Genomic DNA, 20,820 nt, shown 5'->3' on the forward strand with positions numbered 1-20,820 from the left:
TGTACCTCATTACCAACAAAATCTATGGTCTTGTGGGTATTCAGTTTCTATTTGCAAACAATGTGCTGAAATTCTTAGTTTCCAGACTCCTCCTATGATCAAAATTTTTCACAAGAGATAAATAATGTTCCAAATCCATCATTTAGGTTGTGTGTGTACGAAGTTTCACATCTGAATGTTTTTGATTTAATTTCCCCGTAGTTTAAAAAAACTCTTTTTTTACGTGGCTTATAATTTTGCGTTTTGACATTTTCTCACCCCTATTTCAACTTTTGCTGTAAACATACCACTTATGGTATTCTCACAAAAAATTACCACTTTTAGTACTAAAACTGGATAAATACTGTCGCTGTGTCTATACAACTATTGGGTCTGTCACCAGAAAATTTGTATACCTGTTATTTGTACATTATTTGGGTGATTGCAAGATAAATGCAACTATTTGTGCTGTCACTTTGAGATACAACTATTGGTTCTATAACTGAGAAAATTTCACTATTGGTACTGTTACAGGGTAGATATCATTAATGTTACTATCACTGGTTTTATACCTCTATTGGTACTGTCACTTGGCATATACCCCTATTGGTACTGTCACAGGTTAGATATCATTATTGGTGCTGTCTCTGGGTAGATGTCACTATTGGTACTGTCATTGGTAGATACCTCTATTAGCCTCTCACTTGGTAGATACCTCTATTGATACTATCACTTGGTAGATATCACTATCGGTGCTTTCACTGGGTAGATACCCTTGTAAGTGCTGTCACTGGGTAGAAAACCCTATAAGTACTGTCAATGGGTAGATAACCCTATATTTCTGTCACTGGGTAGATAATCCTATAAGTAATGTCACTGGGTAGATTACCCCTTTAAGTACTGTCACTGGGTAGAAACAACAATTGATACTATTCTTTGTGAGAAACCTCTATTGGTTCTGTCACAGGGTAGCTACTTCTATTGGTTCTATCACAGGGTAAATACCATCATTGGTACTGTCTCTTGATAGAAATCTCTTCTAAGATATCTCTAATCGTTCTGTCACAGGGTAGATACCATTATTGGTACTGTCTCTTGATAGATATCTCTATTGGTTCTGTCACTGAGTATATACCACTATTGGTACTGTCTCTTGTTAGATATCTCTATTGGTTCTGTCACAGGTTAGATACCACTATTGGTTCTGTCAAAAGTTAGATACCACTATTGGTTCTGTCACAAGTTAGATACCACTATTGGTTCTGTCACAGGTGAGATACCACTATTGTTTCTGTCACAAGTTAGATACCACTATTGGTTCTGTCACTGGGTAAATACCACTATTGGTACTGTCCCTTGTTAAATATCTCTATTGGTTCTGTCACTGAGTATATACTTCTACTCATACTGTCTCTTGTTAGATATCTCTATTGGTACTGTCACAGGGAAGATACTATAATGGCACTGGCACAGGGTACATACTACAAATCGGTAATGTTTCTTGCTAGATATCTCTCTTGGTTCTGTCACTGAGTAGATATCACTATTGGTACTGTCTCTTGTTAGATATCTCTATTGGTTCTGTCACTTGGTAGATACAACTATTGGTACTGTCAAAAGTTAGATACCACTATTGGTTCTGTCCAAAGTTAGATATCACTATTGGTTCTGTCACAAGTTATATATCTCTATTGGTTCTGTCACAAGGTAGATATCACTATTGGTTCTGTCACAGGTTAGACACCACTATTGGTTCTGTAACAAGGTAGATACCACTATTGGTTCTGTCACAGGTTAGATACCACTATTGGTTCTGTCACAGGTTAGATACCATTATTGGTTTTGTCATAAGTTAGATACCACTATTTGTTCTGTCACAGGTTAGATACCACTATTGGTTCTGTCACAAGGTAGATACCACTATTGGTTCTGTCACAAGTTAGATACCACTATTGGTTCTGTCAAAAGTAAGATACCACTATTGGTTCTGTCACAAGGTAGATACCACTTTTGGTTCTATCACAGGTTAGATTCCACTATTGGTTCTGTCCAAAGTTAGATATCACTATTGGTTCTGTCACAAGTTAGATATCTCTATTGGTTCTGTTACAAGGTAGATATCACTATTGGTTCTGTCACAGGTTAGATACCACTATTGGTTCTGTAACAAGGTAGATACCACTATTGGTTCTGTCACAGGTTAGATACCACTATTGGTTCTGTCACAGGTAAGATTCCACTATTGGTTTTGTCATAAGTTAGATACCACTATTTGTTCTGTCACAGGTTAGATACCACCATTGGTTCTGTCACAAGGTAGATACCACTATTGGTTCTGTCACAGGTTAGATTCCACTATTGGTTCTGTCACAAGTTAGATACAACTATTGGTTCTGTCACAAGGTAGATACCACTATTGGTTCTGTCACAGGTTAGATTCCACTATTGGTTCTGTCACAAGTTAGATACAACTATTGGTTCTGTCACAAGGTAGATACCACTATTGGTTCTGTCACAGGTTAGATACCACTATTTGTTCTGTCACAGGTTAGATACCACTATTGGTTCTGTCACAAGTTAGATACCACTATTGGTTCTGTTAAAAGTAAGATACAACTATTGGTTCTGTCACAAGTAAGATACCACTATTGGTTCTGTCAAAAGTAAGATACAACTATTGGTTCTGTCACAAGGTAGATACCACTATTGGTTCTGTCACAGGTTAGATACCACTATTGGTTCTGTCACAAGTTAGATACCACTATTGGTTCTGTCAAAAGTAAGATACAACTATTGGTTCTGTCACAAGGTAGATACCACTATTGGTTCTGTCACAGGTGAGATACCACTATTGTTTCTGTCACAAGTTAGATACCACTATTGGTTCTGTCACAAGTAAGATACAACTATTGGTTCTATCACAAGGTAGACACCACTATTGGGTCTGTCACAAGGTAGACACCACTATTGGGTCTGTCACAGGTTAGATACCACTATTGGTTCTGTCACAAGTTAGATACCACTATTGGTTCTGTCACAAGTAAGATACAACTATTGGTTCTATCACAAGGTAGACACCACTATTGGTTCTATCACAAGGTAGACACCACTATTGGTTCTATCACAAGGTAGACACCACTATTGGTTCTGTCACAGGTTAGATACCACTATTGGTACTATCACTGGGTAGATACCACTATTGGTACTGTCTCTTGTTATATACCTCGATTGATACTGTCACTGGTTAGATACCTCTATTGGTACTGTCACAGGGTTATACCACTATTGTTTCTGCCATTCGGTAGATACCTCTATTGGTAATGTCATTGGATAGATACCTATATTGATGTTTTGTTTTATTTCTCTCTATTATCAGAATAATTTGACAATTGTCTCTGCTTGATATGCATTTTGTAAGAAATGAATGCCTATAACATAATTTTAAATTGCTCAATGACATTTTTGATTTTACTTTTTCACTGAATACATCATCTGTTGATATATAATGAGAAATTTTTGTGTATATTAAGCTATGTTGAAAGACGTGCATAATGACAAATTATAAAAATAGACGTTGTTTAGTTTTTATCAAAATCAGATTTATACTGCTTTTTTTGTGCAAAATATGTACAAATTGGGTACTCGGTGCAATGTGGGTACTGTGACATTACCGTTATTGGTACTGTTGTAGGATAGAAATATTGTAGTTATTTTCTATTATCTAATGACTCCTCTTTTGATGTTCATTCAATATGTTTGTTCGCAATAATCATTAGATATGCTTCAGTGTTATTAAGGAAAAGAGAATGCATTTAGGTCACAATTCATTAAAAGAAATAAACAATAAAAGCTGTCTGTTTTCGGTTACATAATAATAAAAGAAAATTAACATCAACTACTAAGTAAGTTCAAGGAATCTTTTCAATCTTAAATGAATAAAAATAAATGTCATAAACAAGTCAGTGACGGCACAAAATTGCACAGATAAATTGCAGAAATGATAAAAAGATCAGTATCATATGCATAGAAATAAAAGCAGAGATTTAATTTGCACTTTATACGATGAAAATGTTAAAAAATGATACTAAGTAATTTTATGTTTTTCTTAGAGTCGTCTCGACAGATTTTTGTAGGTCATATTGCAAATTAAAAAATATAAACAATTTATAATCTGCATCAAAAGAAATAACATGATGAAAAGATCAATATTACAACCAAGATTTAATGTGATACATGATTTTTATACCTAATATATTGTTCCGCTTAATTAAAAAAAAAATAATACAGGTCATTAATTCATGGAAAAAGTTTAACTAAACTCATTCGGTGATAATTCTCATCCAGTATTTTTTTATACACCACCTTGTTATAAATGATATATATATACTAATTCTGGTTATGTAGGTAAGCTTAACGGTAAAGTGACACTAAAAGCACAACACCTGTCTATGTTTTTGCTGTTACTAAACAAACGTCTCACTGTTGAATTTTACAAAAACTACTTCACGCAGCTTCTTGGTTCATCTGGTGCAGAAACATTGGTAATGTTAATTTTATTATAGAAAACAACAAATATGAAAAAAATTGTACATCATCGACCCTCACTTTTATGGATACAAGTCTAGCATATTTTACTATTTCTACATTGAAGTCTTATTACGAATTCGTCTTCATGTAGATTTGTAAATTTATTATTGGATATATAGTTGCAATGGCTTACAACTGCTCGGAATGTTGGGTCCGAAATGCTCTTCAACTACGTACTTTATTTGGCCTTTTTAACTTTATTGTTTTTCGGCGTCACTGATGAGTCTTTTGTAGACGAAAAGCTCGTCTGGCGTACACAATTTGTATCCTGGTATCTATGATGAGTTTACCTATAACAGCCGTGAAGTCTTTTTTCTATAGTTTTATATTCATGTTTCTTAATTTATACATACTTAAGAGTTAAGATTAGTTAAGCATAGTAACGTCTTCTAAAGTTTTCTTGTCATTTGTAGACTACCTTTACTGTTTAGTCCATTTTTTATTATATACTTATGACGCGGCTCGGTACTTATACATCCCGCCATTGTGATATTGTGTTATGGTCAATTTTGAATTCTTGTCTTTCATTTTTGCTCATGTACTTTTTCTATATGCCATTTTGTGTTTCTTTGTTGAAACAGTTATTTGTTTTTATAGTGATTAAGATTATATTACAATGTTGACTGCTGTACCTCAATTTTTGACGTTTTTACTTATCAAGTCTATTTATTTTGCTCACACATTGTTGTCAATATAATGGAATTCAACGCGACTGTCATACAAGTGAGAGGTTTAGCTAGCTATAAAACCAGGTTTAATCCACCATTTTCTACATAAGGAATGCCTGTACTAAGTCAGGAATATAACAGTTGTTTTCCATTCGTTAGATGTGTTTGAGCTTTTGATTTTGCCATGTTATAAAGGACTTTCCGTTTTGAATTTCTCTTGGAGTTCGGTATTTTTGTTATTTTACTTTTTTGAATAAAAAATGTTCATGTTGGATCCAGGGGATGGAGTCGAACATACGTTACATTAAACTGTAGTCGGCAAATAATGTTACAACCGCTTTTTACAGATTTAATTCTGTAGAACCTTCTCTTTTTTCAATTTAGTGGATTCATTAAGGCCTTAGCGTAACTCATTGTTAGAATTTGTACTACCATGAGCAATACTACTGGTGCCACAGGTGGAACAGAATCAGCATATCGTTTCAGAGCACATGCGATCACCCCAGTTCTAGTTGGAGATCGTGTTGCTCAGTTTGTCTGGGTTATTTTTTCGTTTTTATTTTTTTTTTGTCATGGCGTAGTCAGCTTGTCTTCGACTCGTGAGTTTGAATACCCCTTTTGTATCTTTCGTCCTCCTAAGCTAATACTGAAGTAGTCCTCAGATTGTCAACGAAATGGGTTTTGTTTGATTTGTGTTAACCAAATATCTGTTGCTACTGTCTACATATCTCATTTAATATTGATTTAATTTTAAAGCATTATTGACCATTTGCATGTATTTTTGTTAAAATTTAAAAAAAAAAATTATTTACTGCATATTTTCAATGTATACATTTGTTTTTGAATAATAAATTTTGAACTTTGAATGTTAAAACCGGAATGATCATTCCGGTTTTTAAGCGATTCAATGTTTAAATTAGGTTGTAAACTTTCCAAAAACAATAGCATCAGGTCAGAATCATTGATAACAACTCTGGGAATTCACTTTCAAAAGAGAGTAGCTGATTAAGTCAAAGAAAATTTAAATACTCAGTTAACGATCCCTTGGATTTGAAGGAAGATGTGTATATAATTTGAGCTTAAATGTTTAAAAATAGATGCATGTCATTTTGGTATCCCAAAAATATAAATAAGAAATAATTCATAGGGGGATTAAATTCATCGTGATTTTACCTCGGGTTGGCCCTTTATGCTAAGTATTTTACCACGAGCGAGAGAGAGGGGTAAAATATTAGCATAAAGAGCCAACCCGTAGTAAAATTAATATAAATTCAAGCCCCATGAATTATTTCTATTCTAATAGGACAAAGTCAGTAATTATTTTGGATCGAAGCGCTCAATGTGAAGGGAAATGTTTGCTGTTCCCGTAATAGAACACACTATTAATACTGACGTAAACGACGAAGAAAATTGAATAAGTGACATTCTTAAACGATATACAATAACATACTAAGACAGATTTGGATGAATTTAAGGTAGATAGGGTGTCTTCCTCCATCTTGGATATTGTAATACCTGAAAACAATCGGTCTAGATCTTTAATAGAATGTGCAAATTTTTAGAGTAGTAGGTAATTCATGTGTAAGAATTTTCATTTCAATATAGAAAATGACATGTTTTATCATATTTATGGTTGTATTTTACAAAAAACAGAAAACTTTTGTCTGATTCAATTTTTTCCAACTTTGCCACATAAGGGGAGGCAACTCAAATGTAAGGGCAGATAATTCAGATAAAGGTACTTTTACAATAGAATGTGTTAGGAATTTACCTATTTTATTATGTAGCAAGAAAACGGGTCCGGTGACCCCATTTTTTCTTTTTCTTATCTGAAAGCATACTATTAAAGCTATCTTCTCATATTTTATCTCAAAATTCTATGGTGTAGTTTTCGTTTTATGGCAGAAAATTGGGTTTTCCATGCATAATCTATACAAAATCTGTTAATTTTGAACAACCTGTAGCGTGAAAATAAGCCCCGTGACCCATTCTTTTTATCATTTTTTTTTAAAAAGCTTGATATAAACTACATTTTGGCAAATTATTAAAAAATTCTATGGATTATAATTTAGACACCCCATCTACCTTAATTGACTATTTTACTTTCATTTAAGAAGATATGGACATTATACAAATTCTTATCACTATCGTTTGTTTATGTTTTCATGGTTTGACGACTTTCAGTTTCCCATTTGTGCATTTTCCCGTAAAATCCTTACATTCTTATGTCAATGTTCAATGACGTCATTTACACCATCTGACGTGAGGTAAATCATTCATAAAAAGCATACGACGTGTGAGTAGGATTGGAACAGCCCAAACAAATCATGACGTTGCCTATCAGCTGACATATGAATATACTCGAATTTTATTACGGGTGTGTACTCAAAGCGTTTGAAGAACGTCATATGAGAATGAGTTTTAAAGTTATGAGTAAATGTGTACTGCTATATAGATTGCAAGCAAATATCGATGACAAAGGAAATAGTTTCTAGTTTATATTTGATATAACCATATTTTTTTTGGAAAACCTTTCATTATACTATTTATAAAAAAAAATTAAAAAAAAAAATCAAATCACGTGAAAGAAAGGCGAAAGATACCAAAGGGATATTCAAACTTATAAGTCGAAAACAAACCGACAATGACATGGCAAAGAAAACAAAAAACGACCAAAATACAACCAACAGTACACAAAACACAACATGGAAAACTAAAGACTGAACAAAACGACCCCCCACCAAAACCAGGGATGATCTTAGCAGTTCTGGAAGGGTAAGAAGATCTTGCTGCACATGTGACACCCGTCGTGTTACTCATATAAAATATGTTGATACGTTATATCAAATGATAGGGCATCACACAATAGTGGTTTGATAATCGACTCATCAAGGATTCCAGAATTATAATTTCAGGGTAATAAAAACTAAACTGTTTGAAACTTTGAGAATAAGAAATTTAAAAAAAAAAATATGAGTTAAACGTCAAGGAGGCAGCAACCTTAAAACACAAATAGCCAAGAGTATGCTTGATGATTCCAAATGCAAATAAGCATGACTGCTACTGTTAATTAATTATATAATTTTTTGGAGCAGTTAATGAAGAATAATGAAATAGCATAAGACGAATGCTACACTGAGGGAAGATAAATTCCTTACCCGATTTGGAATCATGGTTTACCTTGTCACCATCAACTGTCAATAATTTAAAAAAAAAAAAAGAAAAAACAATCATAGTCTTTGAGTTTCAATACTGCTGGACATGTTACTGAAACGGTTTATTTATGGGGAAATTATTCATAACAATGTCAAGATTCCTAAGATTATTGCTGTATATTTACAGAGCAATGTATAGAATCCAGATTAGCAATATAGGTTCCCTGAAGCCTCTAGATATCATCCCATTCAATAAATTTAATGTCAATAAACTCATCGTAAATACCAGGATTATAATATTGTACACCGGACGCCAGTTTCGTCCACATAATTTATGATGTAATTTGTATTCATTTATTTTTTTTATTTGTGTTTTGGCTTTTTATTTCGTTCCATTTCTAGGTCAGACGCATATTTTCTTCGCACATCACCATCTGAAAAGGTTATTGTATGTTTTTTACATATTGGTTCTATTAAGATACAAGATAATAGAACTGTTATATATATTTAGAACATCTTTTATCTAAAGACATTTTGTTTCTTTTTCTTTTTCAGATAAAGTAGTTATACGCAACTACATTATGTAAATTAAGGCGACAGTAGTTACTTAATTGATCTGAGAATGAGTGATACTTACTCTAAAATCCCACAGCCATTTCAAAATATAGGTAATAACATTTTATATGTATTTGAAAGTATTGGTAGTGGTAATAAAATCCAAATTTTCTTCCTAAAATGGCAACAGATAATATAGCGAAAACAAATCTTTCAAATCAAGCTTGTAACATTACAGTTTTTATATTTATATCGTATATGAATGAAAGGGGTACTAGTCAATTAGACAGCACTGTGTTTTAGAAAAAAAACACTTTCACGACAATTTCACCTTTTTTTGTTGAATTAAATAAGAACATTTTCTGTATTTTTTTTCTTGTATTATAGGTTGTCAAGACTTGTTGAAGGAAGCCATTTTAAATTGTGGTTGGGTACGAAAACAACATTTTGCCAGTAAACTTAAATTATTCAGATGTAAGTCTACATATCAGTTGAACATATTGGTAATAAGTTCTTTGGTATAAGAATGAAAACACGATTTATGCGTTTTCATTTGCAAATTGAGGAATCAAATTCATTATGGACAGTTAGTATAAAATAAGGACATGTGGTATGAATGCCAATGAGACAACTATTCGATAGAGTCCAAATGATGTAAGATTGTTTGGCATACAAGTGAAAGGTTTAGCTAGCTATAAAACCAGGTTTAATCAACAATTTCTACATTAGGAAATGCCTGTACTAAGTAAGGAATATGACAGATGTTTTTCCATTCGTTTGATGTGTTTGAGCTTTTGATTTTTTCCATTTGATAAGGGACTTTCCGTTTTGAATTTTCTTTGGAGTTCGGTATTTTTGTTATTTTACTTGGGCCTTAGTCGAAAGAACATTTCAAATTGATAAAGAGATATTTTCGTTTTAAACAGTATCTTTTATAAGACATTAAAGGATACAAGGTATTACCAAACATATTGAAAAATACAACAGATCACGCTAATCGTCTTAAGACGCATTGCATGGCATTTCTTTTGGGTTCATCACGTTCCCATATGTGTTCATCCACAAAATGTAGTTCCTTTATGATTTCTTCATTCAGTTCCCTTGAATATTCATCTAGTTTCTATGTGGTTTTCAACATCTGGTTCCTATACGATTTCATTTAGCTTTGATATGTTTTCAGGTAGTTCTCATCTGGTTTCAGTTAGCTTAAATATGTTTTCACGCAGTTCCTTTCTGGATTAATTTATTTTTAATATGTTTTCATGCAGTTCCTTTCTGGTTTCGTCTAGTTTCTATACGATTAATTCTACGTTCGTTATAAATATGTTTTTATAGTTATACTGCTAGACTTATTTTTGCAAGTATTATTCAGTGCATATTGTATCCACTGTAATATTCTGTTCTGTTCTGTTCATTCCAGGGCCTAAAGTATACATGATCCTTAGCAGAGGGTGTATATATTACTTTCGAAATGAATACTGTAAAACTGCTTCAGGAAAATTTTCCTTATTTGGATTCAATACGTAAGTACTGAGATACTTCTTGAATGATTTGCAATGAAGCATGTTAAATTGATAGTCCGCATATGTCACCAATATCGACATACGATTGATGATGTAACTTGTATAAATTTTATTATTATTAAATGGCATTCGCACAAAATAACGTAAATATTATGGTTATATATATTTTAAGAAATTATCAATTTATGTTAATATTGTCTATACGCCCCTGGCTAGCGACTGTAGGAGGCTAATTTTTCTTTAATAATGTGAACGTAACTAAAATTGAATTCTCGTGGTAGCTCAGATTAAGTTTTAAAATTACAGTTCTGTACATATCCTTCTTAATAAAAATTTCAAACCAGTGCCTGGTATTGCATAATTACACGAGATTGTTTCTCTGTCATCACATCTATTCTCAGTCCGTTTAGATACTGTTAGAGATCCTATAATTTGGACCACTGCTGTGACATCTTAGTAAAAGATGCTATGAAAAAAGGCGGAAGATACCAAGGGTACATTCAGAACTCATAAGTCGATGCAAAACGGACAACGCCATAGCAAAAAAAGAAAGAAAAACGACGAAAAGACTAACAAATCCACAAAACACTTCATAGAAAACTATATATTGAAGAAAAAAATGTATGAGATACATCAAAGAGACAGCGACCAAAAAGCACAAAACAAAAAACGACATCCATATTTGACACGTGAAAATATTCTATGCCAAGATATAGATAGATCACTGACAATGCAAGCTTAGAATAGCCACATGCGGCGTTTACCTGTATAACCCTCTTTTTCCATTTTAATGAGTTGGTAAACCAAAGATAAAAAAATATGTACAATCGAAATCATTCAGAAAAACTTATGCATTCAATTATACATGTATCGGTTTATTAACAAATTATACTTTTAAGCCAAATGAATAAAATCTGTGTTTAAGGTTTCTTCTTTTAGAAAGGTATGGTAGATAGGTTGGAATGTTTTGTTCATTCCATTTACCTTTTTACCTAGAGAGTATTAACACCATCTTCAATTTTATCAGAACACATGCATTTTTTTTTTATCTTACTTATCAACATTTGTACAGTATATGCAAATTTCATGACAATTCTTGTATGTTCATATATGTGTTTAAAGTGTCTGATTTAGAAAACATTGGCTTTATACCTTGACTAAAATCCTTTTTGTCGAGGATATGTATCTAATTTTGTATATTTTAATCACATTTTGTAAGTTAGAACATTTTATTAATGTTTTTGCTTCCCAACCAGGCCCTGCAAATGCGTCAAACATGAAGTTTTTTCAAAACAATTATAAATATGATTCAAATCAAATCAAATCAATTCAGTGATACCAAATGGCATTTACAAAGGACATTATAAAAAAAGAATACATAGACACTGAGACAACCATACACTGTGTTATAGAAGTCTCAGATAGACACATCTTTTCAATGAAAAGAGGTAAATATCTTAAGAGGGTGGTAAAGGGTTATTTTCGTGCAACGTGTTTTGCCATTTTTATTTCACGTGCTGCCTTGAAAAAGGTTCGTTATTCAACGTGTTTCGTGAAATCGGTAAAAAGATCAACATGCAAGAAATTTTTAATTGTTCGTTCGTCGTGAAATGGCAATTTTATTTCGTGTCCTTCCGTGCAGATAACCCCCCCCCCCCCCCCCCCCACTTTTACGTCCCTCTCTTAATTCCATATTGCTGGAAGTTGTTAGTTATGTTCTTTAAACAAGATAATACAATTAGATTTACCAGTACCACATTTCTTAACGACATACTATTTTCTTTAAATCAATGTTTGTCCTCTCAATTTCTTTCAATGGCAAACCGCAATTTTGTTTTGACATGATATTTAGATTTTTCTCAACTATGCTGATTATCGAGTTTACTGAAAAAAAAATATAATGCTGTAATGAAACGTAATTTAAGCGGTAATTTTCTGTAAATTTACTGTTTTGAAATGTTCAACTAGTTCAAAACACTTATTTTGTCTTTTACTCTGGGCAAAGACGGTTACCATGACTTTTGGTTTTCAATGCTCTTCAACTTCGTGAGTGATCGTTTTTCCAACTGTTTTGATTCGAGTGTAACTAATGTGTCTTATGTAAATGAATATGCGCGACTTGCGTACTGAATTATAGGCCTTGTGTCTTTGTTGAGATTTTTTTTAAAACAAATTAGTATATTATATGTATTTCAAAGCTGACAATCAAAGTCTGAATGCTCTGTATTTAAAACCGTTCCTTATCAATATCCAGTTAAAATATTGCATATTTGATTTGAACTTTTTAGGAACAAAATGTGCATAATTCAACTCAGGTTATGTATTTTCTTTCACCTAAATGATAAACTGCACACCCATATAGTTATAAAGGTTAATTCTTATAACTGGCAGCATACTTGTTGCGTTTGGATGTTCAACAAACAATCGTCATTCACTTGGGAACAAATCGTGCTTCTCGTCTGCAAGACGTATTATAAGACGTATTTCATAGTATTAAGTCTATCTTAATCTATAAGGTAGACTTAATACTATGAAAATAATGAGATGTGATATGATTGTCAATGAGGCATCTATTCCACAAAAGAAAAAAGTCGATGATGTCAACAATTATTAGAAACTGTACGGCCTTCAACAACTAACAAAACTGATACTGCATCATACATCCTCGTTTTTTTTCCAAGTTGTACTTAATTTAGCTGAGAATTAGTGATACTTACTCTAAAATCCCACAAGCCATTTTAAAACATATGTTATACAATTTTATATATATGAAAGTATTGGTAGTAGTAATAAAAGTTGGTGTAGTTACGGGGAGAGTTGGACGCTCACACACATGTTTAACACCGCCAGATTATTAATGGGCATGTTCTAAGTCATGAGCCTGTAGTTAACGGTTATCGTTGGTTGCTGTTAGTATTTTTTACTTTTAGAAAGTCGTTTAAGCATATATCAGGCCGTTGGTTTCTCTTTTGAATTAATTCACATTTGCTCTTTAAAACTTCTTTTCTTTAAATTAACAGAATTTGCATATTTAATGATATGTTGATGATTTCAGGGTTGCTAGAGCTACAGAAATTAAAGACGGTGAGGCACTTTATGCCTTCAAAATAAACCACACTCACCCTGAAGAGTTTAAATCTTACTTATTTGCCTGCTCCTCGGAAAAAGAAATGAAGGTAATTATCTATTGACAGGTTACTATCATCATGTTCAGGAAGGCACAAAACATAACACTCTGGTTTTCTAAAAAAACTTTTTAACCCGTATACATTATAGCACAGCTTCCTGAAATTGTAATGCAAAATCGTTGAAAAATCCATTCAATTTGAAAATATTTCAAATCTATCTAACTGTCAGCAAAACTTTTATCTTTGCTAATTTATTTGTAAGTTAAAGTAAACAAATGCTGTTCAGTGTAAGCCAAGGCTCCGTGTTGGAAGCCGTACTTTGACTTATAATTGTTAACTGTTTATACATTGTGACTTGGATGGAGAGTTGTCTCATTCGCACTCATACCACATCTCATTGGCACTTATACCACATCTTCTTATTTATATATATTATATAAACAACACCAAAAGCACTATGGGTTGTCACACTAGGCCTATATTTACATATGTTCTCGATGATTATTGGTTGACTTAATGGTTTTTAAACCTTTAAACATTTTCAAAACTTACAAATATTACAGAAAGGACTCTATTCAATATATATTCATTTTCATCAACCAGTGCTGTCAAAAAAGAGGTGGAAGATACAACATGGACAATAAAAACTCATAAGTCGGAATGATAACCGACAAGACCATAGTAGAAAAAGAAAAAGACAATGAAAAATAAAATCACAAAAACACTGAACTCCGAGGAAAATTCAAAAAGGAAAGTCCCTAATCAAATGGCAAAATCAAAAGCTCAAACACACTAAAAGAATGGATAACAACTGTCATATTCCTGGCTTGGTACAGGCATTTTCTTATGTAGAAAATGGTGGATAGAAATGGTGAAGAGACAATACAAAAGTATACAAAAAACTACATAGAAAACTTTAGACTGAGAAAAATGAAACCCAAAAAAATCCAGGAAAAATCTCAGGATGCTACTCGTATGGCACCCGTCGTGTTAGTCATGAACAAATAAAATTTAATAGCTTGTAATTTTGAGTTGCTGTTTCAATGATTTGAAAACTATTTACTTTTTCTCTTCGTTGAATATTTCAAAAGATATATTAGATCAATGAGTAAACTGTTATTTACGTGAAATCGTATAAAAAGAGCGATTGTTCTCTATCGCTGAAATTGCTACCTTCATGAATAGCATGTTTAAAGTTTACCTTTTTTAACCGGATTTTCGACAAAAAAATCGGTTATTGATTCGGGAATGTACGGCGGGGCGGCTGCCAAACAGTGTCTGTTCATTTACATGAAAACGCTTTGATGAATTTTGATATGTTGTTTCCTGTGGCTAAAAGAAGGTTAAGTTCAATTTTCACGACTTTAGCTTTTCTCGTTCTTGAATTTTGGACCCTTTTAGAAATCAGAAATTTACTTATTATGTGATTGAGTTATTTCCATTTGAACAGAAATTAATAAGTTTATGTATAGCTGAGATGATCAATGATTGTATCTGTTCAATTGATTAGTCAGAAGTTGTCAAAAATTTATAACTATTTTTTTTTAAGTCGTGTGTGTTTTGAAGGTAGATGTCACAGTTGTTATGTGGTATTTTATTTTTGTTGTGTGTGTTAATGTTAAATTTTTACTTGATCCTGTTTGGGTGTCCAGATTTGCAAATATCATTTTTATTAGATAACAATCTATTTTTATCAAAGGATATATTTCATTACATTACATTGTGTAGATAAACTTGTTGACATTGATAGTTAAGTTGCAGATAAGATATTAGTTTGTGACAAATGAAAGAAAAAATATTGGGAACTATTAATTATATTTGATTATAATTTGAAAACATCATATCAAATTTTAGAGAACAATTTTTTAGTGGTGAAATCATATCTAATTTTAGATTGCATTACTGGTTCATGAACACAAGTTTGAGTTATTTCCTTTTGAACAGAAATTATTCTGTATTTCATGAAAAATAGAATTTTTGGGGTTCTTTGATAAGCTGATTCTAACAATGTACTTAGATTTTGTATATTGGACCATAATAGGTAAATGTCCAATTTCAAATTTTTCAGTTCTTTGACCACATTTATTTTGTGTCACAAACCTATGCTGTATCAAATATTCAATCACAATCCAAATTCAGAGCTGTTCGACCTCTGCAGGAAAATCCAGTTTGCTGTCACTCTTACAGCCTCTTGTTGTATATTTCCGTTGATAAATTTAGAAATTCTTAACCTTTGTTCAAACTTCCTCCGGGATGATTGATTTTAGATGGATATGGATATTCTTCTTGTGTCTCATTTTGTAAAGTAGCTCTTCACATTTTCAAGTTCTTATACATCCTTTGCTTTTGAATATTTTGGTTAAAAAAAAATGAAAATAACATTTTATATTATATTTTTGTTTTCGAAGCGCTTTTCGGAACCCACCTTCATCAGAAACACTCAAAACCAAACATTTGAAAGCCAATGATAAATCAGTGCCGAAACACGTAAAGAGCTATATGACAAAAAGGGCATACATATGATAGCCAAAATCATTATAGGTCAACTTTGCCTGTGAAAGTTTGAACCTTAGTTTAAATGAATTATTAATTTATAAACGGACAATTTAGAAAAGGTATGTAATAAAACATGTCAGTACCGAATCGCTGACTACTAGGCTGATGATACTTTCAGGACGTATAGACCACTAGCAGCCGCATATATCCTGCTATAAGCGTTAAGCGTTTCTGACAAGTCCAGACAAGTGCTTCGGACGCACAGAATTTATAAAGTAGTTTTTCCATTAGCCTTAAAAGATATCGGTAAGAATGAGCAATGTTCATGATTCAAGCTTACTTGCTTCTGTTTTTGAGATTAAGTTCGCTCGAGACTTCACTTTTTGAGACAAAAAATTTAGTGGGGCTCATTCCACATTTTGGTATGTAGTGTTGTGAAGACTGTTTGTTTTTGTTTTTTTTTTTTTTTTTGTCTTTTCGCTGTTTTTTCATGTGTGCCATAGTTTTGTAGGTTTCTCTACGATTATTGAATTTTAATTTCCCTTTGTTATCTTCGCCCCTTTTTAAGTGAGATGACAATATACATAGCGGAACTTGAAATTATAGCATAATTATTTCCAGTCTTCATAAGCAGCTCCAATATGAAGTCTGCCTCAAATGAATAATAGAAAAAATCGGAACAAGTACAGTATCACACTTGATTTCCATATATAGGTATGCTGATGGACTGTTGAAAAAACATATCCTCCAAATGTTACAAATATGTTTGTCGATATAAAAATCAAGATTCTTATTGATATCATTTTCAGAGGAAAACTTCTTGTTTGACTCAGAATGGTGTTTTTTTTAAGTATGCATTATTATTTCGTATCAAATATCAAAGATACAAGGTTTTTAATTTTGGTACGTTAAAGCAAGATATTTGTTTATAAGTTGGCTATTCATTTTTATGAAAGAAGGTTAGACCAATTCGTACAATCTTCTTCCAAGTCTAGAATAAGGAAAACTAGTGTTAAAAGTAGAGAGGTCGAGTGCTTCTTTTGATATTTTAACTAAATTATGCCAGAAATAATGCACTGTCTTCTTGGTGCAGGTGGAGGCTTATACCCTAACAAAATCATACAGACCAAATGGTGCCAGGAATAAAGCACTAGATAGTTGGAAAAATGTTCCATCGGAGAATTATAGCCAACAATAGCGGTTTAACCCAGTGTTGGCAGCCACAAAGTACTAGTCGGAAAACTTGGGAATTGAACCTTAAGTGTCTTATAGCCAAAGAACAGCTATATATCTTTTTTTATTATTTATTCTTCAGGAATGGATGAAGTGTATAAAAGAAGAATTGAAAATTGCCAACGATTCAGGCAAAAGAGATGGAGATTATTATTATACAGATGGTTTTATGTAAGATTTATTTTTGTTTACACCATGATGCCACCAATGGTGTTGGATATCCTGCATTTATCATTCATGACCTTTAAATGACGTCAATATGCTGAAAGACCCTACTACTAAATTATTGAATTTTATCGTATTGCATTTAATAAAATATCATGGTGAAATTAGTAATGTTTCTAATACTTGCTCTCTGTTGTCTCAGTTTATATGATAGTCTGTATCTTTATTTTCATATCATGATTTCCTTGATAGCGAATTACTACTTACACGGAAGAATCATACGGACGCATTCATGATTTTATTTAGTGTCGCAGTGGACCACAGATAAAGTACACTTGTCGTAACCACTATTCCGTCCACTTCTTCACTATTGTGACAATACCGAATGCAACTTGTCACGTGATTTTACTGCATTCGCAACACGATGGGTGTCATCTGTGGAACAGGAACTGCCAAACCTTCCGGATCACCTGTTTTTTGGGGGGTTCCTGCTGCTGAGACTTCGGTTTTGCGTGTTATTTTTTGTTATCGTTTTTGTCTTTCCGTCATTTTCATTTTTGATCATGGTGTTGTCTGTCTTTATTTACCGCTTGGTATCTTTTCGCTTTTTTTATATTGTTATCAACAGTTTAGAAGCAAACAAAACTTAACCATTAGTATTAAATCACTGATTAAGTATAACAGGGGACTCTTGCCCTGGCGACCCACCTAGTCTCGGTCGGAATTGCAACAATTACATATCAGCTACACATTCCTATTTACCTTGCGCTTTCATAGTATTTATATTGTAGGCATAAAACAGAACAAACTCCGGAAGCTCAAGGATCGTCTGCCGATAGTGGATTTGGTCCATCTGCTGATGGTGATACAACCAGTATTTCGTCGTACAATTACAAAGATATAGAAGAAAGTATATACGATGATCCAACTGCTTTTCAACCGCCGTCAGACTATGGCCTATATGCTAAAAAGGCAGATGAAGGTAATCCTCATTCAGACTAGATTTGGTAACAAGACCCAGATTTTACATATTTGATTGATGATTTATAATGCAGAGTGTCCCAAAGTTTGACGTTATTAATCAAACATCAATAATATATTTTCGGTAGAAGTTGGAAGAAATTTGGTAAAAAGTAAAATCACAAAAATACTGAACTCCGAGGAAAATTCAAAAAGGAGAGTCCCTAATCAAATGGCAAAATCAAAAACTCAAATACATCAAACGAATGGATAACAACTGTCGATGTCCTGACTTGGTATAGGTATTTTTTTAAAGTTCCGTACTGACATGATTTAAAACATACTTTTTTTAACTTGTCGGTTTATAAATTAATAAGTTATTAAGAAACTAAGGTATCAACTGCCTCAGGCAAAGTTGATTTTAAAAATTCAGCGTTCTGAATGAAGGTAAATCAAGAAAAGCGATCCAGACGCACGAAGTTTATTAAATGTTGTTGTCCTTAATTTATTAGTTTACAAGCAGTTATAGTTTCATATTATTCTTCCATAATAGTTAATGTACTGGTTTTACAATCTTTACGTAACCTGAAGACGCTAGATGGGAAAATTCATATCTTTGGTCATACTTGAAAAGTTGTATTCAAACAATTGCGTCTTCCGCAATAAAATAATATTTTTTTAATAAATAAACAAGTGTGGACACAGATCAGTGTGGACAGTATGATTGGATGTTTGACAGTGTTTTATATGACAAAAGGAGTTCTATGTTTTATGTTTTCTATGTATTAACTGTGTTGCCCAATGACAACCAACATGAGCATTAGGTGTGTTGTTTATGTAATATTTAGTTTTTTATGTTCAACAGATACTAATTGCATTAATTACCAAATGATTATGATAGAATATATATGTTCCACATCTTTGATTTTGGATACATTTTGTAGCTAGGAGAGGAACACATAATAGGTTCATTTTTTTCTTAATGTGATTTTTTTTTATATGGGAGATGGTATCTGAGAACATGTATTTGCTTATTATTTGTATGGTTCTATTTATATTACTTTGTGGGGGATTGTCTGTATCATAAGTAAAAGATTTCGGTTAAATGTGGAAATTGTTTCTCAGTTTAGAAGACATTTAATGTTTTTTAGTAATGACAATGCCTGACATGATGATTGGGGCTAGATGAGCTAGAAAGTGAATTTCTGTGTTATTTTTTATTAATTCTTTGAAAATATCTCCTCCAAAGCTGGTCAAAGCAAAAAAAAAGTTTTGACCAGTATGAAAATGATATCAACAAAAGAACCTTTGTGAGCATGCTTCAAAGACTCATAACTAACTACAGAAGTCATATGATAAAATGTCAAGTGGATATTATGAACATCTACTTAATATGTCTAAATATCTAAGAAGTTTTAGTATTCAATATGAAAAAGCTATTGCAAAAGTATTCTCTTTTCAGTTTTTTTTGTTATATGGATACAAATATAAGTGATACCAATACAGTAAGGCAGTTTTGTTATGGTATGAAAGTGTAGTAACTAACATTTACTGTTAATTCACACAAATTAAGAAATAAACAAATGAATGATAAATGTTGAACATGTACAATGAAATATATTTTAGAAATCAATTAGGCCAGATAGGCCTTATAAATTCTGATCTTTTTCTTAATATACTGAATGACCATTTACACTCAGAACTGAGTCACCAGTAGGCAGTACAGATGTAAAAAAAAAAATGTGGATGGTGTCCAAATGTGGACACAGATGATGCCCCCACTTGCATATCACAAGTTATAAAGGGACATAACTGAAGTGGTAAAATTGACGCTACCCAAATTTGAACTTGATCCTAGTTTTGTGGTAATAAGCATTGTGTGCAAGTCTCATAACATTTGGTTGAGGCTAACTTAAGTAGAGAACAGAAACTAAAAATTCAGCAATTTCTATTTGTAAACATGCAATGAATAATTATAACTCTAGAACGGTTGTGTATAAGTTTTATAACATTTGGAAGTTAGAGAACAAAAACGAAAAATTCAGCAATTTTTATGTTTATAAAGGGACATAACTCAAGAATGGTAAAAGTGTTGCCACCAAATTTCGTACTTAATCTGTATTATGTAGTAATAAGCATATTGTATAAGTTTTATAACATTTGGTTGAGGCAAACTAAAGTTAGAAAACGGAAACAAAAAAATTTGTACTTGATCTTAGTTTTGTGGTAATGAATATTGTGTATAGGTTTCATAATGTTTGGTTGGGGCAAACTTAAGTTACAGAATGGAAACTAAAAATTTTGCAATCTTTCAATTTATAAAGGGGCATAACTCAATAATGATTAAAGTGACACTACCCAAATTCAACTT

At 32.4% G+C, this 20,820-nt stretch overlaps 2 protein-coding genes across 3 annotated transcripts in view; one reads left to right on the plus strand and one right to left on the minus strand.

Annotated features, from left to right (window-relative positions):
* LOC127735919 (uncharacterized) overlaps positions 1–20,820 on the minus strand; it is a 100,483-nt gene that overhangs the window by 21,051 nt on the left and 58,612 nt on the right. The gene's annotated exons all lie outside the window — the stretch shown is intronic.
* The window catches only part of LOC127735927 (uncharacterized), a 48,875-nt gene that overhangs the window by 8,250 nt on the left and 19,805 nt on the right, over positions 1–20,820 (plus strand). For both annotated transcript variants that reach the window (XM_052246372.1, XM_052246371.1), the window contains exons 2-7: positions 8,945–9,057; positions 9,332–9,418; positions 10,365–10,467; positions 13,523–13,643; positions 17,407–17,495; positions 18,281–18,471. In XM_052246372.1, the coding sequence (XP_052102332.1) occupies positions 9,012–9,057; positions 9,332–9,418; positions 10,365–10,467; positions 13,523–13,643; positions 17,407–17,495; positions 18,281–18,471 (637 nt within the window). In that variant the 5' untranslated portion in view covers positions 8,945–9,011. The remainder of the gene's footprint in view (positions 1–8,944; positions 9,058–9,331; positions 9,419–10,364; positions 10,468–13,522; positions 13,644–17,406; positions 17,496–18,280; positions 18,472–20,820) is intronic.

This window comes from Mytilus californianus, unplaced genomic scaffold, assembly GCF_021869535.1.
Source record: "Mytilus californianus isolate M0D057914Y unplaced genomic scaffold, xbMytCali1.0.p SCAF_3, whole genome shotgun sequence".
Classification (NCBI taxonomy): Eukaryota; Metazoa; Mollusca; class Bivalvia; order Mytilida; family Mytilidae; genus Mytilus; species Mytilus californianus.